This window comes from Micromesistius poutassou (assembly GCF_964030765.1).
Source record: "Micromesistius poutassou genome assembly, chromosome: 11".
Classification (NCBI taxonomy): Eukaryota; Metazoa; Chordata; class Actinopteri; order Gadiformes; family Gadidae; genus Micromesistius; species Micromesistius poutassou.
In genome coordinates, this window is record NC_140281.1 from 15,663,576 (window position 1) to 15,688,360 (window position 24,785).

At 42.6% G+C, this 24,785-nt stretch overlaps 3 protein-coding genes across 6 annotated transcripts; 1 reads left to right on the forward strand and 2 right to left on the reverse strand.

Moving 5' to 3' along the window:
- Window positions 1-411: 411 nt before the first annotated feature.
- On the reverse strand, window positions 412-6,466 carry LOC311355353 (inositol monophosphatase 1-like). The gene is made up of 9 exons (XM_084475115.1): window positions 6,424-6,466; window positions 5,088-5,176; window positions 4,576-4,709; window positions 4,183-4,287; window positions 3,440-3,485; window positions 2,932-3,040; window positions 2,105-2,213; window positions 1,347-1,498; window positions 412-692 (listed from the first exon to the last, which is right to left on the reverse strand). The coding sequence occupies exons 2-9, from the start codon at window positions 5,148-5,150 to the stop codon at window positions 565-567; spliced, it is 846 nt and encodes a 281-aa protein (XP_084331241.1). The 5' UTR covers window positions 5,151-5,176; window positions 6,424-6,466; the 3' UTR covers window positions 412-564.
- Window positions 6,467-13,780: 7,314 nt separating this feature from the next.
- Window positions 13,781-18,932, reverse strand: LOC311355354 (inositol monophosphatase 1-like). Of its 4 annotated transcripts, none has more exons than XM_084475116.1 (10): window positions 18,844-18,932; window positions 18,316-18,393; window positions 17,889-18,022; window positions 17,288-17,392; window positions 16,247-16,292; window positions 15,738-15,840; window positions 15,310-15,418; window positions 15,017-15,168; window positions 14,169-14,324; window positions 13,781-14,064 (listed from the first exon to the last, which is right to left on the reverse strand). In XM_084475116.1, the coding sequence occupies exons 2-9, from the start codon at window positions 18,376-18,378 to the stop codon at window positions 14,206-14,208; spliced, it is 831 nt and encodes a 276-aa protein (XP_084331242.1). In that variant the 5' UTR covers window positions 18,379-18,393; window positions 18,844-18,932; the 3' UTR covers window positions 13,781-14,064; window positions 14,169-14,205. The 4 variants fall into 4 exon arrangements, with proteins under 4 accessions (XP_084331242.1, XP_084331243.1, XP_084331244.1 ...); XM_084475117.1 differs by having other exon boundaries at window positions 18,316-18,428; window positions 18,844-18,910; XM_084475118.1 differs by having other exon boundaries at window positions 18,316-18,396; window positions 18,844-18,863.
- Window positions 18,933-19,963: 1,031 nt separating this feature from the next.
- LOC311355440 (ADP-ribosyl cyclase/cyclic ADP-ribose hydrolase 1) lies at window positions 19,964-23,961 on the forward strand (the record flags this gene model as incomplete). The annotated part of the gene is made up of 9 exons (XM_084475202.1): window positions 19,964-20,006; window positions 20,359-20,479; window positions 20,688-20,814; window positions 21,149-21,284; window positions 21,752-21,834; window positions 22,256-22,329; window positions 22,422-22,514; window positions 22,696-22,782; window positions 23,840-23,961. 9 exons carry the CDS (start codon window positions 19,964-19,966, stop codon window positions 23,943-23,945), a joined length of 870 nt encoding a protein of 289 aa, XP_084331328.1. The 3' UTR covers window positions 23,946-23,961.
- Between the last annotated feature and the right edge of the window lie 824 nt (window positions 23,962-24,785).

Sequence of the window (24,785 nt, forward strand, 5' to 3'; positions counted from 1 at the left end):
TTTTTCGAAACGCAGGAAGTCAAATAATTGAATGCGACCTCTTAAAAGAAGATGCATAGGCTTCGTCATTTATCCGAAACTACAACTGAGCTGAAGAACCCAATACGCTGGTCCTCCTCATTCAAACATTTACACACCGACAAAAGTAAACGACGAGTTCTAGATCTGCTATTATTTATGTTTTTCTGACCTCTTGTGGCCATTAGCAGAACTACACCTACAGGAACGAGGTTCATGCCTTGGCTCAGCGTTCCCCGCGGTTTAATATATGACTGATAGCAAAGATTTGACACATTGCCAAAATAGAAAATACTTTTATTGAGTCAAAAGCAACTTACTCCTATCAAACCATCTCCACCGTTATGTGTGATGGGCTAATTTTACCCACCACAGTATAAGGGTGGGGTACAAGTCATTAGGCCACCTGTCAGGACCTTTAGGAGACCTTTACAACCTGGCCTTTATTTATTGTCAACATAAAACAATCACAACAGATCTATAAGTCAGGAGCCCCCAGATTAAAGGGTTTCATCGGAGGTAAGAAACGTTGACGTGTGCGCCGCGTCACTGGTTGGTCTTCACGACATCGTCGCGCTCCGCCGGGAACACGTCGATCTCCTTGATGAGCCGCTCCGCGATCGTCTGGTTGTTTGCCGACATCATCCGCCGGGACATCAGGTCCCACGGCCCGCCTGCGGACAACGGGGAAACACCATTGCTTTACCGACTCGAGACATAATACATGTGGAAATATATAGATGGAGAAGATAGACTATTTTGATATAATTACATTAAAACAGGATATTTTATTCCTGCTAATATCCAGCGATAGGCTATTTTGGTATAATAAACAGGATATTCAGGTGAAAGATTTGATTGGCCGATAGCGGAAGTGGCCTACCTATTGTCAACTGTTTACTGTCACAAATCTATCAGAAGGCCCTAACTGTGATTTTATTGGTTGAAATGTTATTCCCGCCCACTTGGACTGTGTTTTGAATGGGTGAAATGGTATGCCTGCATCTTTGGGACACACACAAGAACCTGCCTGTTTTAGAAGTACTTCATGTGAATAGTATTTCATGTAAAATGAGTATTGAGAACCAAAACTGAGTTTATTATAATTTAATTTTGGGGTATTTTGCATCAAAATTAAATGAGTGGTAAGTATACCATAATAATTACATTTCCTGTTTTGTACTGAAAACACTAAAAAAGGTAAAAGCGGTAAAAGTTCAAGTCCAAATGACGAAAAGCCAACATTATTTCCTGTGATAAAGTCCAACGGAGAAAGGCTAATCTCAATGTAACAGATCTCTAGCTCTTTAGCCCCCCTCCGTCCTCACCGTCCACATCCAGCAACACCCCCCCAGCCTCGGTGACGATGACGGCCCCAGCGGCCACGTCCCAGCAATGGATCCCGATCTCGAAGAAGGCCTCCACCGCCCCGGAGGCCACCAGGCACATGTTGGTGGCCGCCGTGCCCGAACCGCGCAGCCTGGACCGGGGGAAACACACACACATGAGAGCCTGCTTGCTCTGGAGCTTTGGGATGGGTGTGTGTGTGTGTGTGTGTGTGTGTGTGTGTGTGTGTGTGTGTGTGTGTGTGTGTGTGTGTGTGTGTGTGTGTGTGTGTGTGTGTGTGCGCATGTGTTTATGTTTCGCAAATGTCTGTGTGCACATGCATTTGTGTGTACAAAAATTTGGTTTGAGGACTGTGGTTGGGGGGATTACATAAGAAGGAAGCCAAACGATTGGCAAAACTTTGCTCTGTTTCAGCCACCATAGGTAGTATGCGAATCTGGGGACAAAGATGTTTTGTTTGTCCTTAAGTGTTCAGTGTATAACTTAACTTATCATGTAGGTCTTGTAAAGGCATGTAAGCTTGTTGAACCTAACCTATCAATATTCTTTCTTCCCAAAATGTTTGGATCTTTTTCTCCTTCTTTGTAAATTTGGATCCAAATAAAAGCATTTAAATGTATCCTTGTTTGTGTGTGTGTGTGTGTGTGTGTGTGTGTGTGTGTGTGTGTGTGTGTGTGTGTGTGTGTGTGTGTGTGTGTGTGTGTGTGTGTGTGTGTGTGTGTGTGTGTGTGTAGCTCACCCATGCACAGGGATACAGAGGACCTTCTTCATGGTGGAGAAGATCTTGCTGACTGTCTCTTGGTCCCTGAAGGAGCCCAGCTCACTGATGATCATAGACTTTTTGATATCTGGGGAGAGGGGAGACCGCAATATAACATAACAAACACAATATAAAATATATCACTATAATATAAAACATACCATAGCAGTACAGTGTAAAACATACCACTATAATATATAACACACCATACCACTACAATATACTGCATAACATCGTGCTATAATATAACATGACGTACCACTAACATAACACTATAATATACAGCTATAATATATAACATAACACAATACCACTATTATATACAGTATAACATACAGCTATAATATGTAACATACCACACTATTATATATAACATAACACACCACTAAAATATATAACATACAGCTAGCCTATAATATATAACATAACACACCATACCATTAAAATATTTAGCATAACACACCATATCACTATAATATATAACATAACATACAGCTATAATATACAACATACCACACCCCTATAATATATGCAATTCCATTATTCCACACAATGATTACAAACTCTACCACTATCAATAACGTACCATGCCTCCATTATGACAGCTCGGTCACTAGGTTTGATTTCACAATCACTCACAGTTAAAAACACACGCTCTTCACACTAACAGACAGACAGAGATGGACAGCAGACACATGCTTCATATCGCGTCTATGGAGGAACTAGTCACATCAGAAACCTGTCGTCCGTCTCCTTCACAGTCAGCCAGACGGACGGACAGACAGAGACATTCTCCCTGGAGGTACCTTTCACATCAGAAACCTCGAGTTTCTCTCCGTCACAGAAGGCGCCCTTCCCTTTCCTGCCCGTGTACATCTTGTCCTCTATGCAGCTGTACACCACGCCGAACTCCAGCTGGAAAACACAAACGCTTGTTCTCAAATCGGTGCGAGCGTCGCTCTCACTTCCACACTCCCCTGGGCGGCCAGCCCCGCATGTCAGGGTTTTTTTTACTATCATTCAGTACTCAGTAGATAGATGAGTTAGGATAATCCAACACCAATGTAAAGGACCATGGCTGGGCTATTGCAGTTTCTGGTTAAATCTGGCTCAAGTGAGTCCCCTGGGAAATTCTAACAAAGTTGTTTTGTAGTAGAATTACAGGTTCTGATTGGCGGAAATTGGTGCACAGTGATGTCACTGGCTGGGTACACATTTTGCGTGCACAGTGAAACGATGAAGTAAAATAAAAGACAGGTACGGCTGTCCCTAAAGCTCAACATAAGTTAGAAATCGTTGGTTGAAGTGTCTTACCTCTTTGTTGACCGCAAAGCCGATGGACACTGCCACGAACGGAAACCTGAGGAGAAAGACATTTTTTAAAGTTTTTAACAAACAATCAAAAAATCCAACAGCAGAAACACCCCTTATTGAAAATGATAACAACTTGGCACATTTCATATTTATGTCAAGCAGCACTATTTCACACCAGTAGCCAATCAGAAATAACAGTTGCAATAACCTGCGTGTACAACAGAGGGCGCTATATACCTCTGAAGGATAAGTCCCGCCTCCGAGGCTCCCGGTTCCCTCGGTCAAATGTCTATGGGAAATAACATGGGTTTTTTGAATGATCGTACATAGCAAACTCTGTAGGTGGCGAATAAGTAAAAGCTGCGTCACGTTTTGAACTACACACATTTTCCATCTAGTTTCGACTGGCTTTTTGGATTGTCAGTACTGTTAAAATAGCATTTATAATCGTTTACTACTTTAACGGCACCAACAATCCAAAAAGCCAGTCGAAACTAGATGGAAAAGGTGTGTAGTTCAAAACGTAACGCAGCTTTTACTTCTTCGCCACCTACAGAGTTTGTTATGTACGATCATTCAAAAACCCCATGTTATTTCCCATAGACATCTGACCAAGGGAACCGGAGACTCGGAGGCAGGACTTATTCTTCAGAGGTCTATGGGTTGTAGAGTGCAAACAGCTAATCACGCCATTGGGTAAAACGCTATAGGTTTGATTCCACGTGCACGTGAAGAGGTCTCACCCGTGCACAAAGTTGGTGGTTCCGTCCACGGGGTCGATGATCCAGGTGGGGTCGTCTGTCAGGATACACGGGAGGCCGGCGGCCACCGACTCCTCCCCGATGAAACTGGAGACGGAATCAGAAACAAACTCATAAAGGAACAAACCAATGCTGTGTGAGTCTGTTAAAACTAGGGTTGGAAAATTAGAGAAACCAGCTAAGTAAGCTAGGACATGAAAGTGTCAAACTGAAAAAGTGTGTGTGTGTGTGTGTGTGTGTGTGTGTGTGTGTGTGTGTGTGTGTGTGTGTGTGTGTGTGTGTGTGTCTAGCCTGTGTGTATGTGTGTGTGTGTGTGTGTGTGTGTGTGTGTGTGTGTGTGTGTGTGTGTGTTTGTCTAGCCTGTGTGTCTGTTACCTGTGTGTGGGGAACTTCTCCTTGACGGAGGAGATGATGATCTTCTCCACCCTCTGGTCTGTCTTGGTGACCAGGTCCACACTGGAGCTCTTGGTCATCACCCTCACCTCGTTCTGAAGGGCATCTCGGATAACCTGCTCACACACACACACACACACACACACACACACACACACACAAACACACACATGCACACAGGCACACACACAGGCGCACCCGACCACACAAACACACAGGTTAGACACACACACCCACAGGTGAGATATACACACACACACACACACACACACACACACACACACACACACACACACACCGCCATTATAACGTGCTCTGCTCCATTACAAGGATGAATGATCTTTATAACAATTACAACCCTTCTAACTCCACCCAGCTATTATAACCTAGGAAGAAAGGAGGACAGACTTAAAACAAATGAACAAGCAAACCAGTTTGAACAGAAAAAATTGTGAATGAGTGAATGACACCCCATAGTCTTCATGCTGGCTTACCACTCCGGCCTTGCGTGCCACAGCCACAGCATGATCGAACGATTCCTTCCATGGGTCAGACATTTTGTTTTTGTTCTTTTATTGAGTTACTGAAAAGAGGGTGTAGACAAGTTAGGATGTTAGAACTTGTGAATTCAACAAATAAAGTAAGGACCTGAAGCCTTGGTTCCCACCCTTGTTTGGCATGTTTCCACATGTCTAGGTTTGAACATCTTTTGCGCTCCTAGCTTCACCACCCAACATTTTGATGCAATGAAAACCATTTACATCATATCCACGCCCCCAGGAACATATGCGCATTGCACAACCTATGCTATAATTATAGTCTTGTAATCTATGTTCTTGGCTTTTAACAGTCTATGCATTTGTCTATGTATATTAACACAATGTGATGCCCCTGGGCACCATACCTCAAACGTAACCCCCCCCCCCCCCAAAAAAAAAAATTGTGAAATGAATATTCATAATCGATTAATGTATAGTCATTTTCAAGTGAATAATATAAAAAATGACAATTCTTTTTTTTAAAGCAGTGCACCCCCCCCCCCTCCCCACTGGTTGTCAATGGGTGGTGCCCCTGGCCCCTGTGCCACCAACAAAAATATAATATAAAACTACAAAAATACCAATATAAAACTAAAGTAATCAATGTAACAAAACAAAACACAATCAATTGATAAATATCATTGTGGTGTGAGTAGTGGATGTCAATAGCAACAAACCAACTTAGGCCCAGAGAGAACATTGCAGGCTGGAAAATAATGTAACGCCGCTAGGGCTGCTTGTCAACGCTGAGCACGCACACACACACACACACACACACACACACACACACACACACACACAGACACACACACACACACACATGCACACAACCCCTGCTAGGTGCATTCTTGCTGCGTTCCTATGTTAGTACAACATGTACGAGCTGGCATTGTTTCAGTCATCCATTCAAAGCTTTAGTCTCTGCAGCTGTCGACCTCCTGCTCTGTCTCTCCATAGTCCTCTGCCTGGATCTTGAACAGTACCCTCTTATAGATCTCTCACCTCTGTAGATAGTTTAACAATGCATTCAAGTTCTGATGAAAATCGACCATTAAAAAACACAATAATAAATTAATCAAACCCAACTTAATTGATAGTGTTTCTTACAGATGTAACACAGTCAAAATAGTTAAATTAAATTAAATATAAAGAAATACATATTACCAAAATGCGTATGCGTAAAGTAACATTAATATAACATATAAAATAAAGACACACACACAGGCGCATGCAACCAGACACACACAATAACATAAAGAGTATCAATACAAATTAACTAGTAAAAACACACCTGGCTGCAGACTTGTGGAGGGAGCTTTAATCTGTTAATGCCCTGATCTGGTGTGGGATCTCTGCTTTTAAAGGACGGCCTTTCTATCTGACACGAGACGGTGATGGAAAAGTACTGGCAACGCCCTGCATATTTCCTCAGCGAGGGGAAGCCAAGAAACCCAATAAAACATGCAATCCCTGAAGACATGCAACAGCACGATGCAGGCGTCCCCAACCATTGAATTGTTTCAAAGCGACACCTATTGTCCTGAATGATGAGAGACCAACCCGTAGAAATAGCATCACTGGATCCTCATTCATACACAGTAAAGGAACCGTTGGTTTTGCATGGCATGCTTAAGGGCTACATGGATAGGACATGGACACTCTGTGTGTCATATCAGTCCGTTTGGCCCCTTCTTGCACCCCTAAACTTCCCTGGGAGGAGGGGACCCCTCTTATGGGTGCAATCTCCAGGCCACTTCTTCTCCTGAAGTTCTCAGGGTGATGGGGGGTAGTTTAATGTGTGCCTGTGCCTGGGAATCCCTCTGAGAATGTAACCGTGATCAAAGATTGCGTTAATAAAACAAACTTGACCTGACTTGTCGGCCTGTTCTCGAAGTGGATTTTTATTACGGGGCGCAGTGTCGCAAGAGGTAGAGCAGTTGTTTTAGAATTTTGGATGGGGTTGTCTTGATTTGTGTATATTGCATATAGGATAAAAGGTAGAGCAGGTTGTCTGGCAACTGAAAGGTTTCTGGTTCGATCCCCGGTTCCTCCTAGCTTAAAGTTGTGGTCCCTGAGCAAAACATTCAACATTAACTATGCCCCAGCAGGTGTTTTCTAGATGGTTTTCACTGCCGTCAGTGCATGTGTGGGTGAATGTGGAATACTAATGGAAAAGCACTTCAAATGTCTGTAGGTTAGAAAAGTGTCATGTAAACACAGTCTATTTAACCTAAACTAAATGCAACCCTGACTTCTATAACAGGAAATGTTAAAACATGTGTTTTATTGCTGTGTTCCTACGGTATGTTGGAGAATGGGTTGGCACATCATTTAGTATTTCCTGTTTCCTCACTTCCTCTCTATGTTTCAATACATGCTCGTACTCGTACTCGAGTTTTCCATCACACTGGGGAGTGCGCCTGAATGCCAGACTTCTGTGTGTGTGTGTGTGTGTGTGTGTGTGTGTGTGTGTGTGTGTGTGTGTGTGTGTGTGTGTGTGTGTGTGTGTGTGTGTGTGTGCGTGTGTGTGTATGTCTGTGTGTCTGTCTTGTTTGTGTGGGTTTTCTAAGCCCCAACTTCTAGGAGTGGCCCATATGTGTGACTAAAGTGATTTTGTGTCATGCTTTGAGGTCTTCTAATACCCTGTAATCTCTGTCGTTACGGACAGCAAAAGCGTCACATCTGTTTGTTCGTGATGCTTTGGTGAAGTCCCTCAATATCTTTGGTTATCTGTTGGAGGGAGATGGTGGTCATAAAGCTGATGACAGAAACAAGGGTGTGTTGAATGAGGGTGACACATGACGCCCCCCCCCCCCCCCCCCCCCCCCTCCATGGATTCCTCCATACCTCAAAGAACACGGCTAGCTGAGTTGACATGAGTCATGCAGGTATTATTATGAATGTTCATATTGTGACTATGACGGAACTTATTGTGCAGCCAGACAGACTTTTGAGGTGATCGTTTCCTATAGGATGATACAACGAAGAACCTTACCCTGAACGGAATTACACCAAACCGCGAACGGTGTAGGAGAGAATAATTTTGAAAATGTGTGTTGTAAGTGAAATTACCATTAACATACATTGATTCAATGAGGAATTTGATTCCTAAAAAAAGTACCCAATATTTTTGATTTTTTTGTGTTTCAGTTCAGATGTTTTTTTTTCCAACATTAAGACATATTTTAATTTATTACTACATTATATTTATTTTTTATTGCGTTATCTAGATGTCCATATACTAAACAATTTTAGATGAGATAAAAAAATCCTGCAGTGTTGTTTTTTGTTGGAATATCCCAATTAAGGTAAACCAAGATTACTTGATATAACCTCCTCATCTTCATCCTCATTATCTTTTTCAAATAGCTTAATCTCTATCACTTCATCGTGATGTGCATAGAAAACCAAGGTTGTCCTCAGTATCTCCTTGGGGAAAGGGCATTAACTGAAGTATGCCTTGGGCTTTAGTCAAATTTTACACCTTTAATCTACAAAATAGAGAAAAATTCTGAAGATCTTAGCTAGCCTAAACCTTAAACCTAAACTTAATCATTTCCATACTTAACTACAGCAAACACTTAAAAAACACCCTAACCTAACACTTTGCCCTGAACCTTAAACAACAACAACTAACAATTTCTAGCTTCAATTTACGCTGAACTTACCTGACCCTTACCTAAACATAATCATATTGTAAACTTATATTAAGCCTAATACTTTAATCATCATTAATGATCATTTTAACTTTATACCTAAACAAACCATTGTTATTGTAATATTCAAACCACATACCATTTCTGTTGGATCATGGTAAATTACCACCAGCAAAAGTAAAATAGAAAAGTCATAAATCAAATATAAAATGTACAAATAAGATGACACTTGGTGGATAATTACCTCAGTCAATTACAATTCGGCGTGTGACCATTTCACATTTACTGACAATACAGAGGGAAAAAAACTATATATTCCAACACAAATATAATAAAAAGTAATAGTCCATTCATGAATTGAGACAGAAGAATAGATTGATTATTTTTTTTCAAAGTCTAATCCTCTCCCCATCCATTGATTAATGAACTATGGGTGGGTTGGTGAAAACCGCTGTTTATGTCCGTGGACAGAATCCCTCATCCTGGTGCTCTCTCTCCCTACTAAGTCCCAAACCTGGAGGAAGAAAGCCTGACTTAATGAAACAACAATACCAATAAACCGATGAGCCAGCAGGAGGGTTTTGGAGGCGGCACCTTGACGCGCGCAAGCGCGCCCCCGCAAGCTTCACACCACTGTTCTATTCCCTAGCGTCGCCGCGCGTGAAAAAGTGCTATTTTAAAGCTGTTTTGTACATCCCGGCTTGATACAAGGTCCTGTACATATGGAGATTGTTGATACAGTAGATTAATAATTCCACAATGCAAAATGAATGAGCAATGACAGCAAATAAAGTGACTAAACCGCAAACAAAGTGCCCGACAGGACATAAGTAACTATGAATTAATGTGACGATCATTGTAAGCACAAACAGAGGATCATGGGCATCAGGGCCATATACGTAGTCATAAAACAACTCGTATAACGTAATGGTAGCCTATACCGACTATGTTTGTTAATCTGCTGCTTTCAAAACATAACCACAACGGTGCTGCAGCGCGACGCTTCCTATTTGTTCTAGGGGCGGCGTTTGACGCGCGGAAACTGAGCACCGCTGCGCTTCGGCGGCGGTGTGTGGCCGGCTTCAGCCTGCATTATCGCTGCAGTCTGAATGTCAACAATACAATACAAACTAGTGAAGGAAAAGGTTGAAATACATGTAGAACGTGCTGGTTAAATACAGTAGTCATATTCCGTACACATATGTACGGAATGAGATCTATCTATACAATACATATAAGTTACAAAATAATGTATAAACTACTATATAAATGTATATTATGTAGAGATGAGTACAAATAGATTGATGGCCCAAAAGCTGGATTCACTGGTTCAGACATGCCTCTTAGACCTGCCGCACCCTGACACCCTGAGACACACACACACACACACACACACACACACACACACACACACACACACACTTCTGGGAGCACTCAGAGCTGCCGTGTTGCAGGCGAGTTCAGTCTTATCAAAAATGTTTATTTCAACTTCTTTAACCAACAGAGCTCAAGGTGGTTTTCAGCAGACGTTCATCCAAGGCCACTTGAGAAAGGCTCCGTATGTGAGGTGGGACAAGGAGAGCTCCTTCAGGATATGCAATCGGAAACTTCCCTGGAAGATGCTTTGGACATAGTGTCTGCAACATAGTGAAGTTCTTTGGCCCTCTGTGGCCATGGGCACGTTCACACCAAATCAGGCGTACCGGCCATTACCCTTAACTGCTACAGCGATGTGGCAGCATCACATCATGGCCCATTTGTCTGACGTCATGTTGCCAACTGAAATCAAACCTTCAGGGCAGGGTTGGCCAACTCCGGAAAGGACAACACAGCGTCCCTCAGTCTCTCTTCTATTGTCCAAGTTGCTCGCTAAACAGTGGCATGCTACAATGCTAACGTTACATGGTGTAGGTTGCAACTTGCCTCACCTGGCCGAGTCTGATTGGACTCTGGGTGAGGCTGCACAGGTTCAACCAGCCGTCGCCCTCCACACTCAGAGAGAGCTCTCTCGAATGGCACAGCATGGAGCACAAGGTCATGATTTATTGTGTGCAAAACTTTCAATAAACTGGATTTTCAACATCACTACTCTGCGTCTTTTGCTTGGAGGAGCCCAGTCAAAGTCACCTCGGTGGAGGGTGGTACGGTCTTAGTCACACATGGTCATGTGTGACTAAGGCTCTTCTTGTCGCGGGTGGATTTCCGTTTGAACGCCGGCTTCTAGGAAGGAGGGATGCATTTCTCCATATGTTGATGGTTTCTACATCTCGCCTCAGGCCGGCTGTGCCTTTTCACAACCCAATGCAGCCCCGCAGCCACAGTGTTACCACAGTGTCAACACTAAACCACACACGTCTGGTTTAGTGTTGAGCCCTCCCTCTGAGGCTGGACACCTAAAGTACAGCTTGAAATATTGATACAGACCTTGGTTCTTTTTTGTATTTATCTCTTTATTCCTATTTTGTACATGACCATTGCAAGGCTTCTAAACAATAGCGTTTACTCAAGACGGTCAGACAAATAGATCAAAAAGCAAAAGAACAGTTGGTTTGCATAACTGCAACTTGAAAACAGGAACTCCAGGAACTGAAGCAATAAAAGTACTGATGTTTATTTTAACTGTGACAGAAATATCCTCAGTTGAGGTGACTTTTCCCATTCCAGTGTGATCGGCACTAGACCACCAGATTGTGGTATTTAGATTCTGTCTTATGAGTCCTGGAAAAGGGACTTTGGGGGCAGGAAATGGAACTTCTTAATAAGAAGTTAGGCAATACTGCTGACAGTATTGCCTAACTTCTTATTAAGAAGGAGTGGTCCACCGGGAGATTCAGGAGCTTTCTCCGTTGGGCCGCTTCACTGTTGGCTCGGTTGGAAGCAAAATAATGAAATGTGACACACATCAGTTCCTCTTCTTTATAAACGTTCAACCTTCTACAGTGGTGAGACCACAGCCTCTAGATGATAGCCGTAGATCGATGGACGCTACCACCTGAGAGAATCCCCCCCACTACCCACAGCGTGGCAACAATATGCAACATTTTTGGGGGTATATTTTTAGATGTGTGTGCTAACCCTCACCCTATTTTAGGCCATAACACAACGCGAAAATGTTCACTGACCAACATTGCCTGATGGGCTATATTGCCATGAGACACCAGTTTGCTTATTAGCAAGCATTCATCAGTGCCAACTGGGCTGATGGTAATTGCAAAGGTGATCCGGCCCTAAAGGTTGTTTTAGAACAAAGCTCCTTACTGCTGCTTTAAATGCTTCTGTAGCTGGTGAGAATGATGATGAGCCAGACGATTAGCCATGAAGAGGCCAGGACAGAACAGTTAGAGAGGATACCAATATAAACTTTATATATATATATATATATATATATATATATATATATATATATATATATATATATATATATATATAAATTAGAGGTATTGCAGTTTACTAGAAAACACTTAAGGCCAATTTACACAAGCCGTTTTAGAAGCGTTTTTTAGTCGGCCGTCAGACGTCCGACTTCAGCTAGAGATAGAATTCATTCAAACTAGTGCACCGATTTACACCGGCAGTGTTCTACGCCCGTCTCACGGCCGACCAAAGCTTAACTTTATGCTTCACTTCTATTTTCAAGCGTTTCTCGGTTACGTGTAGGCCTATAATGATAAATCTTGAAAATATAGCGAAATAAACGGCGGCGGTGTGAATTGATACGCCTACGTTACACGTCTCTCTCTCGCCTGCGGTGGAAATTCCCAGTTAGCCTACACACAAGCAAATGTTAGGTATTTAACATGAAATCAAGATGTTACGAAGCTTATGATGTTCATAGATTCAATAACCAGTAACTCTAAATAACACTAATGAATCATGTTGAATCAGTAAAACTCATTTCAGATTGCCCTACATAAACTTAACATTGAAGTTGTTAAGTTAATAGCTGCTCTGAGTATCTGTTTCCATAAAATGATGGGGCCTATGGACCATGGCTTTCACTTTTTTTATAAAACAATTCAATAGAGATCCTTTAGGAGAGGATTACCAACAAAATGTGTGTGTGTGTGTGTGTGTGTGTGTGTGTGTGTGTGTGTTGGGGGGGAGGGGGGGGAGGTCTCTATTATAGGCCCCTCCTGATTTAAATACATTAGGATTTTTCCTGTTAACTTCTCCTGTTCCGGTTTAATGTTCATATTGAAGTGAAATTATTAAGCTGTTCACTTTTTATAGTCCTGTTAAATATAAGTAGCCTAATAAAAACTACAGGATAGTAAAAACTGATTTGTCACATAATTTATCTTCACCACGAAAAATTGTGGTCTGGTCTTGGGCATGGGGAAACTTCCGGCTTGAAAAGGATCTCAACCCTGTCCCTTAACACTGCTGTCTTACAACACTATTGGCATGCCTGATCCATGACCAACATTAACAGACGTCATATGACTCCCCACATGAGTACTCATACAATCCTATAATCTTGGATGTATAGTAGATTAGTTCACCAGTTGGGACATTCCACTTGATAGATGTCTGGGGGAACTCCCTGACTGGGATGTCACACATCTGAAAATTTTGAAAATGCATGCAATGGAAAATAGATAATAAATATCCTGTGTATAATGACCAGAATGAATAAATACCAAATGTCGAAAGGGAAACGAGACAGGGCATAGGGAGCTCAAACGCAGAGCAGGTGGCATCCAAGGAGGTTTCAGCGCCTTCGGTTGGTAGAGCTATAGAAACGTTTGAAAGGCCGGGCTTCTGAAAGTCACAAAGTGTGTGTTTGTGTATTATACATCGTCATCATCATCTGTCTGTGTGAGTGGATATCTGTGTGTGTGTGTGTGTGTGTGTGTGTGTGTACGTGCATCTGTGTTTGATTTTATTGTGTGAAATAATACACCGATGCACAATAATATTATACTGCATGATGATAAAATTAGAACGATTTTCTTGCTTAGAATTAAGTTCACAATTCTCTCATGATTTGTTTTCAATACAAAGGTTTATTGCACAAATTACATGGTACAGAAGGAAACGCAAAAATATATATGACGGTGCCTGATATAGGACCGGCACATCAACCTTGGACAACAGAAAGAGGACACTCCTGTTTTTAGCTTAAATGCAACTGCTTCTTGAATCTCACACTGAACATATTTGTCCTTCCTTACATAACCTTTTTCTCAAACTTGTAATTCGCTGGCGCCTCACTGACTCGCCCTCTGGCTTTATTTCCCCGGGTTTCCTGCTGCTCCGCATCATGTGGTTTAAAACTGTGTTGTCATTGGTTGAGGGAGAAAGTAGGAGTGCTTGATTTAATGCAGCAGAATCATTCAAAAAATGACACATAGTTAAGAATCGAGAGCGCCGTTTTTACCACGAATCCTCGTGCAGCCCTAGTGTTGGCATGTCCTTCAGCCTGCCACGTCATCCCGTCCACACGGGAACACGGTGAGCTCCTGAGCGACGCGCTGGGCCACCTGGGGGCTGCTGGCTACGATCAGCCGGCGGGACATCAGGTCAAACGGCCCTCCTGAGGAATACATCAGGCGTTATTGATCAGCAAGCGGATCATTGTTTGTTTCTCAAGAGGGGCCACACAACAGGACAGATAGACTCTCCTTGTCACCACATGACCACATGACCAAGGCGTTTTGGTTCGAACCCAAAGCTTATTTGTCATTAGCATCATATTGTTATCATGTTATAGATTATTGTCAACGTGACCGACAGGCCAAGTGACCAGATACCTCACCACATTTTTTCCCAACCCAAAGCTGATATGAACAGTGTATTAGAAACATAGCTTCTCTAGGCTAGGTACCACATATCTCAGAGCAGGGTTGGTTTGATCCCAGAGCTAATACGACATTAGCATCCTATAAGCAACACTAGGGAGGATTAAGTGGTTGTAGTACAAACATACACTCCTTTCTGGTTACCTATAGTCTGGTTGTAGGAATGAATGAAAAACACATGATTGAGTGAGCAAATCAATGAATGAGTGAGTCAGTGAGAAAGAGAGAGAGATTGAAAGAGAGAGAAAGTGTGAGCGACTGAATGAGTATGTCGATGAATACGTGAAAGGCGGAACTGGATGAATGAGTGAGAGAACGTGTGATTGAATGGATGAATGAATCCCTCGCCACACAATGGTGCATATTTGAAGGTTATCAATTAAAGAAGGAGTGAACGGATGAAGGAGTGATTGAAAGAACCACAAACCTGTGACGTCCACGACGACCCCCCCGGCCTCCGTGACCAGCGCCGCCCCCCCGGCCATGTCCCAGCAGTAGATCCCCTGGTGGTAGTAGGCGTCGGCAGCGCCACACGCCACCAGACACATGTTGACGGCCGCGCTGCCCGGGCACCGCACGCTGACCAGGGGAGGGGGGGGGGTCAGATCACAGATTACATTAGATAACATTAGATCACATTACAGATGAGATTATAGAACACCAGACGCATGTTGGTGGCGTGCGTGTGCGTGTGTGTGTGTGTGTGTGTGTGTGTCGCACCCATGCACAGGGACTTTAAGTATTTTCTGGATGTTGTCCATCATGGTTTTGAAGTGTTCCGGATCCTTCTTCAAACCCATCTCCGTAAGAACCAGAGACTGGGTAATATCTGAACGACAACTAATGGTTGAAAAGTGTTCAATCATGAAAGAATTGCTGAGATTAGTCCAATCTTAAAGCACAATAAATCCTGATCGCTCATTATTTGATATAAATACTGAATTCTAAATGAATGAATGAAATAAACTCTAAAAATTAAATAGATCTAATGATTTGAATGGATTATATAAATAAAAATGATGAATTTCATGAATTAAAAAATTAATCTAATGAAAAAGATGAGTGAGTGTAGAGCACCATCTGGTGGCCAAACGTGGAAATTGCAACCACACAGCCGAGGGCCCTTATCGGTGTGTGCAGAACGTTACCTTCTTGACCGGACACCTTGATGGGGAGTCCATTACAGACCTTCCCTCGCCGCGCTGTGTACATTTTGTCCTCCATGCAGCTGTACACGATTCCAAACTCTACCTTTGAGTCACATATTATACAGTATGGCTCACAACAAACATAAGAGTAAAAGCCCCTGCTATTCTTCTGATGATAGACTGTAGGCCTATTAAATAGCAAGAAAAACAAGTAATCATACAACCTATTACACACTTGAGATATGAAATAACTACTATCATTTCAAGTATGTATATTCATTAATTAATAAATACATAAATTAATAAATAAATGAGCAGGGTAGTAGTGGCCTGTGTGTTTGACTCCGGGCCAAACGGTTCTGGGTTCAAACCCCACTGTCCGATACCCTCCTGCTGTAGGCGTCCTTGACGACGACTCAACCCCTAACTGCATGGTTGACCATGGCTAACGAGCTCAGGGTCTGCTAAGTGATTAGATAGCAAATTAATAAACTGATGAATAAACCAACCTCTTTGTTGACGGTGAAGCCGATGGATACAGACACAAAGGGAAACCTAGAGCCAATCAGAGAACGACAGAGAACCACTCAGAGAGACTCCTGGAGGAGTTGGCCCCAGAGGACCACGGCTGTCAGGAATTCAGATTAGCCGCGTTATGATAATTAAACATGGCAGGGAGATTGGAAATACAAATAACAATGAGGAGAAGAATGAGAGGGACAGCGTTTTATTTTGAACACACCTTACAAATTCATCAGCAACATTCTTGTTGTTGATAGATCTGGATCTGAGTGTGTTTGAGATGAAACGTGTCCTGTTTGCAGTCCATTTGATCCTGACTTAAAAGTAATCAAACTAAAGTTGAGCTACTGAGGAATAAAGTAATCCTAACAGCTCATATGGATTCACCTTCATCCTGGTCCCAGCCCCCTCCCTGCCAGACCGCTGTCTCTATACCCCCCTGATCTTGAGGAGTTGATCTAACGGCTAATATGGATTAACCTTCATCATGGTCCCTTCCTCCTCCCTGCCAGACCTCTGTCTCTAACCCCCTACTGCTCTTGAGGAGCATTAAATGGCCTTTATTTCTATCTCACAGTCGAACAGATCCTCCATAGACCGTCTGGTCAACCCTGGTCAATCTCGACCCCCCCCCCCCCCCCCATCTGCTGTACAGCCTCGATAGGGTGTAGGCAGGTTGTGATTGGGTGGTTCACAAACCAATTTTTCACTCTACTTTGGCGGTGACGTCAACGTACGATCCAAAGATTGATGCAGAGTCTACATATATATGTCTATGTGGAGAACAGGTAACGATTGGAAGGTTTCTGATAGCCCTGCCCGTGTCCAGTGTTTTGATATACTGTTGTCTATGGGAAATTAAGCAGAGGATCCCTGAAGGACTGCACTGGTTGTTTAGGGTGTCCTGAGAGAGCCTGTGAATAAATGATTGAAAGTTAAGTCTTGAATCTGTGGTCTGTTTGGAACAAAGGCCACAGAAACTATACCTTGATTTGAATCTTCTAGCCGGGAGACTTCTACAACCTTACCTGTGAACAAAGTTGGTGGTGCCGTCGATGGGGTCTATGATCCAGGTGGGGGCGTCGGTAAGAACACTGGGCGCACCTGCAGCCACAGACTCCTCCCCTATGAAGCTTTTCAAAATAAAGGCCAATCATCAACATTCCGATGTTAGATGTTATTTTATCTGGTAATGATGCCGTTGCATTCATGTTTGATGTATGTTACTTTTAAAGACAGAGATGTTAGAGTGTATCTCTGTTATTCTGTACAATGCAGTTTTTCCCCAACCTTTTAGTCTTGTACGGCTCAAGGACACTTAGCTCATATTACACTATTATCAGTCAGCATCATTATTCACACTGAAAAAGTCTGGCCTAGGGGGTGTTTATGAAGAAGGCTGAGGCATACTTCTATTATTTGTCTTCCCATTATTAGATACAATGAACATATGTTAACATCTTTAAGGGCCTACTGGACCCTGCTCAGGGGCCCCCTAGGGGACACATACCACTGGTTGGGAACCCCTGCTGTAATGCTATTTGCCAAGTATTTAAAATGGCCATCTTTACAATTGTGTAGAAGCACAAGCACAGACATGAGACCTGAGGTAATAAGAAGGCTATCTACCAGTGTGTGGGGTACTTCTCCCTGATGGCGGATATTATGAGCTTCTCTACTCTCTGGTCCGTCTCTGTCACCAGATCCGTCGGAGAACTCTTCTCCATGACCGCAATGTCCTTCTCGAGCGCCTCTCGGACCATCTGTTGGACGCAAACACTGACAATAGGTTTACTGTTTTACTTGGTAGGACAAGATTCGATTAGGTTGCATTTCCATTACCCCGACAGAAATGCAGGGTGTCACAGCAGAAAGTACAGGACAGTTAATAATGAAAAACCCATGTAAAACATAGTACTAAGAATTTAATGAAATACAAAAGATATGGGCCTACAGAAAATCTATTATTTTCTGTACACACACACACACACACACACACACACACAATGTCTACTCCATAATGACAATGAAGTTAGAATTTGGATTAATATCCCACCTTCCCCGCCTGTTTGGTTATGTCCACACAGTGGTTCATACATTCTTGCCATAAGTCCGTCATGTCGTTGATCAAAGTCTGCTTTGCACAGGAAGAACTGATTTTAATGACACCTACGGCAATGACAACACATACAATAACATTGGTAGTATTGTCCAACTGACCAGCAATGTAAGGAGTGTAATGATAGAGGAAAGGTTCTGGGTTTGATGCCCAATGAACATCTAAACTAAGCGAGATGAGCACCCCTACTACCTGCTTATTATGGTTGTCATATATCTGAATTCACTTCTGCAAGTCGGGTTGGATATACTTCTGCTGAATGACTAAATAGCAATACAATACTAGAAAATTGCCATCAAACACTATTGGACAGATTATACAGATTAGATCGAGTTTGAATCAATAAAGTCCAGCCATTAGCATAGGATGTATCGTAAGCTCCTGCTCCGCTGGTTGTATTTTAGTGAAATGGTTGCGATACTGAAGTTTTAATGATCTTCCTGTATATTCATTGAGCTGACCTACCTCAAATATAAAATTCAGTGTTGTATTATCGGATATTACGGTTAACACTTTCGCATTGAAAGGGAGTGCAATGCTTCCTAGCTGCTCCACGCTACGCCCCTCCTTTTTAGGGCGTGACAAATTGTTGTTGGCTATCATAATGAAGCTAGTTGTCGTACACAACTGCCATTGGTCAAACACATGAGAACATCTGTGACCGCACAACGAACAGAATATTTTAAGGGGAAACCGTCACAACATAAAAGCCATTTATTTGGAGATTAGATTACCATCTTAATGTTTGTATTTATGTCAAACTGAAGTTAGTTAGCCAGTCCAATCACAGGCTTTATGTTTTATTAGAAACCCTGATATGAAAAAACAAACCCTACCCCTAAATGAGGCCAATACATTGAATACAGTATACAGTTTAGTATTGGTCAATCTTAGTAGAATAAATGGATCTTGAATGCGAATTTTCAGATAGATGGAAACGTGAGACAAATCATTCATATTAACACTGAATCTATGTTAAATAAACCCTTTATTTCTCTTACTTCTGACTACCACTGGGAAAGTACATGACTCCATCCCCATTTCAACCAAATTGAAGTCATGTGCTCGTCTGTCCCTCGTGGCCCTGTGGACCTAGGAAGAGCATAGTCTTCAGGGCAGCAAACCACAAGCCCGGAGCAGACTAGTTGGTTAGTTAGGGTTAGTCAGTCAGTCTGTCTGATAGTTGATGAGTTGGTGAGTTGGTAAGTTGGCATCTTGGATTGGTAATCAGTTTTTAGTGAGTGTGCGAGTGAGTTAGTTGGTTGATGAGTGTGTTAGTTATCTGGTCTGGTGATCATGAAACGGTAAGTGCGTATTTATGTTGTCATCTTCACTCATGATGTTGCTGTGTGTTGTCGTTTGGATTACGTGACGTCATTAGTTAGTTGCCAGGGACATCCCAGGCGTCTTCTTTTGTGCCAGAGGAAAAATAAATTGTATTTTCTGAGCTCATCACATAATCAACAGACACATGCACACACACACACACACACACACACACACACACACACACACACACTGAATTGCTACTTCTTTTCACCCTTTCAGCCTGTGGACATGAATGATAAAAGGTGAGGTGGTTGCCATGGAAACCGCTTTGTCCTCGACAGCCAAAAACTTGTTTGTTTGTAAGTAGCGCCTCTTGTTTAAGGTCAAAGTTAAACGCTGGTAACTGTTTCTTTAAGGGAATTATACACTACCTTATGTCACAAATGTTTCTTTATTTCTCTCTTTCCCTCACTTTTTCTTTCTTTTCTTTACCGTGTGCTCTTTCATGATATACTTCCCTTCCTTTCTAATGTAAGATATTGTTTGAGAACGCTATTATAGGTGATCTTTCTTCTGTTCTCAGTCTTTCACTCTTTCTCTTTCCTTCTTTGTCGTCTCTCCTTCATTCTCTTTCTTTAGCTCCTGCTTTCCATCTATAATAACATCTGAGCATGATATGAAGTTTAATGTTACCTTGTCTCTGACTGAAAGGGTTTATTGTTCTGTTCTGCTGCGGTGGATGGAAATCTGAGGGCGGAACCACACCCAATCTGAAGTCTATAGTGATTGGACGATGTTACAATTACATCATGCTGATAAACCCTACCTTCAGGTTCAGTAACAAGTGTCTCATGTCAAAGTCATGAAGAGATTGATCTCTATACATTGAATACAATGAACATCTTTGTGTGTGTGTTTGTGTGTGCACATGGGTGCATGTGTGTGTGTGTGTGTGTGTGTGTGTGTGTGTGTGTGTGTGTGTGTGTGTGTGTGTGTGTGTGTGTGTGTGTGTGTGTGTGTGTGTGCGTGTGTGTGTGTAGTTGTGACTGTGAGGAGGTTTGGAGGCTGTTTGAAGAGGCTGTGGCTCCCAAGTCCTCCTGCAGCAACCAAGTGAAGGACTACCAGGAGATGTTCAGCATCCTGCCCCAGAACTCCCCCTGCCACCAGGTAACACAACCTTAGCACCTTACACTAACCAGCAGGTAACCCACGGCAACACAACCCCAGCACCTTACACTAACCAGCAGGTAACCCACGGCAACACAACCCCAGCACCTTACACTAACCAGCAGGTAACCCACGGCAACACAACCCCAGCACCTTACACTAACCAGCAGGTAACCCACGGCAACACAACCCCAGCACCTTACACTAATCAGCAGGTAACCCACGGCAACACAACTCTAGCCCCTTACTCTATCCACCAGGCTAACCCACTGCAACACTCACTGTAGCCCCCAAACTACAACAGTCATACATGATGATAATAATGTGATTTCAGTTCCTGTTCTGGAGCAAGACAAGATGGATGATGGAGGCCTACACCACCCTGATGGAGAATGTCTACACCCTGGAGGACACGCTGGTGGGCTACGTGTTCAACCAGCTGGTCTGGTGTGGACACCTCCAACACACAGGTGGAGTGGGTGTGGGTGTGGATGAGCTTATCAACTTTTCCACCATCCACCCATCTATCTATTCTTCTATCCATGAAGCCATCCGTTCATCCGTCTGTACGTCCATCCATCCTTCCATCACGTTTAAAGCGGCGTGGTGCAACAGCGTAGCCTTCTGATGTCATAGGGGGTCGCTCGGGACAAGACTAGATTCATTTTTTAATTTGTTTCCAATGTAGGCTGTTGGAAATTACAACCCTGTAAAACTCTGTGTCCTTATGGGTGTGTCCTAATGTCCTTAAAAAACACTCTGATACTTAGTTGATGTGCGGCAAAACCACATTTTAAATCGTCATCTTGATTACAAACGCACGCAGTGCCCCGCTAAATGGCCATACTCTTCCCAGAATGATCCCAGAATTGAGTGGTTCACCTCATCGACTGTACAGTTGGAGGTATTCATGTGCTTCTGTATTTTCTTCCCGTAGGATTTGATTTTGAATCCTGTCCAGAGTGGTCGACCTGCCCTTTCCATCCCGTCTACTCTTTGTGGAGACAGGCCTCCCAGCATGTATGCTGCATATCAAACTTATTTTCTTTATATCGTGCTACCTGGGCCAAACGGCAATATGCTTCACAATGTGTAACAAGTTAGGTCAACTCCATAGTATTTGTAAAGCCTGTAATCACACAATTAGAGTCTCAAAGGGCAAGAACTCTCAAAGCAATGTTTACAAGGAAGGAGCATTGCGGAGGGACACAGCAGACAGGAAAGAGAAAGCAACACCGCAGAAAAAAAAAAAAAAAAGTTTTAAATAGCAATCGAATAGCATCACATTGTCGGACAGATTAATTTCAGAGGCACAACATCATTTTAAAGATTGTTTGAATTCTGAGGAGCTGTAAGTAGATGTAATGAGTTCAATATGTAAAATTATATAAATGATAAATAAGGGTGAAAGAATCAAGTCACTTCATTCATCTGTTTTCAGTTTGCAGAAACTGCTTGCGGCAACATTACTGTTCTACTGAACGGATCCATCCACTCCCCGTTTAACAGGAAAAGGTAATAAGACCCATGATCCTTTGACTGGAGATTCCATTTAATACTATCAACACACAATCTCTAATTGTGTGGGCGTCTGTTTGTGTTTGCAGCATGTTTGGAAGCGTTGAACTCACCAGCCTTAATCCTAGCATGGTGGAGTATGTCAACATCAAGGTGGTTTCCAACCTCCAAGGACCTTTTATGTGAGGCCCCACATGAACCTGAACTGCATTGAGATGTTTCAGACTAAAGAGATGGAGATGAGATGAGTGATTTAGAATAGGTTAAGATGATTGGTGGGATTCTTCTCTGATGTTCCTGAATGGAGGAATGTCAGAGGGAACGTCAGAGGAACGTCTCTGATTGTGATGTTCCCTCCGTCAGAGAGTCGTGCGGTCGGGGTTCCGTCGCGGAGCTGATCCAGATCCTTCAGTCCCGGGGATTCAAATGGACCTGCACAGACAATGACCTGTAGGTTGAATGACCTTCCACATTTAAACTACTGCATGTTCTTATGTTTTCCTCCAGATCAGACCAGATATTACTCTTTGTGAGTGAATCATGTAGATTGACAGATCTAGCTGTGAACAAACACCATGACCTCTCCATGATTTACATTGTATATTATTCATGAGGCTGAAGTAAAAAAAGAAGATGCGCTTTATCGATCCCAGATAGAAGTGGGTGTCCCAGCAGTAGAATCACAGAACAATGAAATAATGAATGCACGCAGATGACCGCAGATATAATCAACCCTGGATGATCATGTTAACGTCAACAGTAACAGTCGTGACAAGCTGGCTCTATGCATGCAACATAAAATGGGGAGACCACGCTGTTTATTATATAATAAAGATAATAAGAAGTGTGGTGCAAGTCAGTATAAATGTAATTAGTAAATGCTACATGTGAACCTCCTAAGATTGCGCAATTTGATTGGTTCCCTATCGCGGGATATTGGCCAATATCCCATGATTGAGATCTCAAACTTGGGATATTGTTTTCGCGAGCGTGACGGTCATCTCTTCACGCTAATAAAAACAAATAAACCACTAATAATTAATATTATTACTACTAATAATATTATTTTTGGAGTGTTCACGTGTAGTATGTTAAAACAATTATTCACCTCAGGCTCCGTGAATAGTGAATTCACTTCACCTTTGGCGAATAATTGTTAAGTAACCAAAAGTGTCATGCGAATAGCAGTCCATGTGTTCCGAACAAAGGAAATGAAATGCCGGGAGGCAGGAGGGAGACCCTGGTCTGTTGTCTGGGCATGCTCTTTATACTGCGGTACCGGTCCATCCCACACCTGCCGACAGTCTCCTAAGTAGGAGGGAGAGAGAAACACAAGCATACACACAGCAGGGGCTGGGTCAAAGTCCCACCTGGGTCGTCACACAGTTCATTGGACCTTGTGTGTGACAAGAATCACGGTGTCTCTAAAGTGACTAGAGTGTCGAGTGGCCTGTGTGTGCACTGTGAGGTACAGTTTATAGTAACGCTGTCTGATTCTTGTCCACAGGACTCTGAAGCTGCTCCAGTGCATCCAGAGCCCCCAGGACCCCTCCTGCCAGACATGCTCCTCCAGCCTGCTGCAGACCCAGTGGTCTCCTCCCATCGGACCCTGAGCTCTGCTGCAGTCTGCTGTTAGTATGCAGGATGTCCTCCCCCCTAACCACGCCTCATTGACTGGGATCCTAAATCCTAAAGCAAATCAATCAAATATAAGTTCCATTGGATGAAAGTGTCTAGTAAATGGATTTGGGCCTGAACACGTCCTGTCTGTTCCTCGTTTTTTACGGACAGTTTCTTGTTATCTCTTTCTCTAGTCCAACATTTCTAACTAGTTTTCATAGAATCAGCAAGATTCCCCAGGGCGGGTTCACAAAAGTATTGTGGGAAGAAAAATTGTAACTGCCGCTTATCTTAAGATTGGATTTATTCACACATTGGGATGTTATGCTTGGATAGGAATTGATAATATCAATTTTACAGTTTTTATTAATTCTATTCACAGTATTTTTAACATCACATTATTATTATTATTATTATTATTATACTCTAAAAGACGTAGGTCTTGGTTACTACTAAGCTAACTATTCAATTTGTTTATCCCGTGATTTTTTTGTGATCCAAACACTCACCAAAAGTGAGACTTAAGAAACTCTTGTGAAGTCCTGAAGAACGTTGCCCCTGGCCATGGGCCTATACTACCAAATAACTTCACAAGCCCAGCTGCCCAGGATATTTTTTATTCTTTTCATTAGCTGGCTTCACTAAATCCTATGAACTGCAACTACGCATAAGCGGTGTCACGGTGGGGGTCATCCATTCGTTAAAGTTGTCATCTAGAATTAAGCGGTATCTAAAACAGATCAGACTTGGCATTGAATATAATATTCAAAAGTATGAAAGAATCACAGTTTGTTTTTTTGTCTTTTTGGGACCTTAAAATTAGGCTTTCATAG

Excerpts from the sequence above, each read along its gene's own strand:
- LOC311355354 (XM_084475116.1), bottom strand. The coding sequence starts at position 18,378 with ATGACGGACTTATGGCAAGAATGTATGAACCACTGTGTGGACATAACC. Across the intron at positions 17,393-17,888 it reads GAGAAGTACCCCACACACTG|CTTCATAGGGGAGGAGTCTG; the intron begins GTAGATAGCCTT and ends TATTTTGAAAAG. Across the intron at positions 15,169-15,309 it reads CTTAAAGTCCCTGTGCATGG|CGTGCGGTGCCCGGGCAGCG; the intron begins GTGCGACACACA and ends TCCCCTGGTCAG.
- LOC311355353 (XM_084475115.1), bottom strand. The coding sequence starts at position 5,150 with ATGTCTGACCCATGGAAGGAATCGTTCGATCATGCTGTGGCTGTGGCA. Across the intron at positions 4,288-4,575 it reads GAGAAGTTCCCCACACACAG|TTTCATCGGGGAGGAGTCGG; the intron begins GTAACAGACACA and ends TTCCGTCTCCAG. Across the intron at positions 693-1,346 it reads GGTGTTGCTGGATGTGGACG|GCGGGCCGTGGGACCTGATG; the intron begins GTGAGGACGGAG and ends CGTTGTCCGCAG.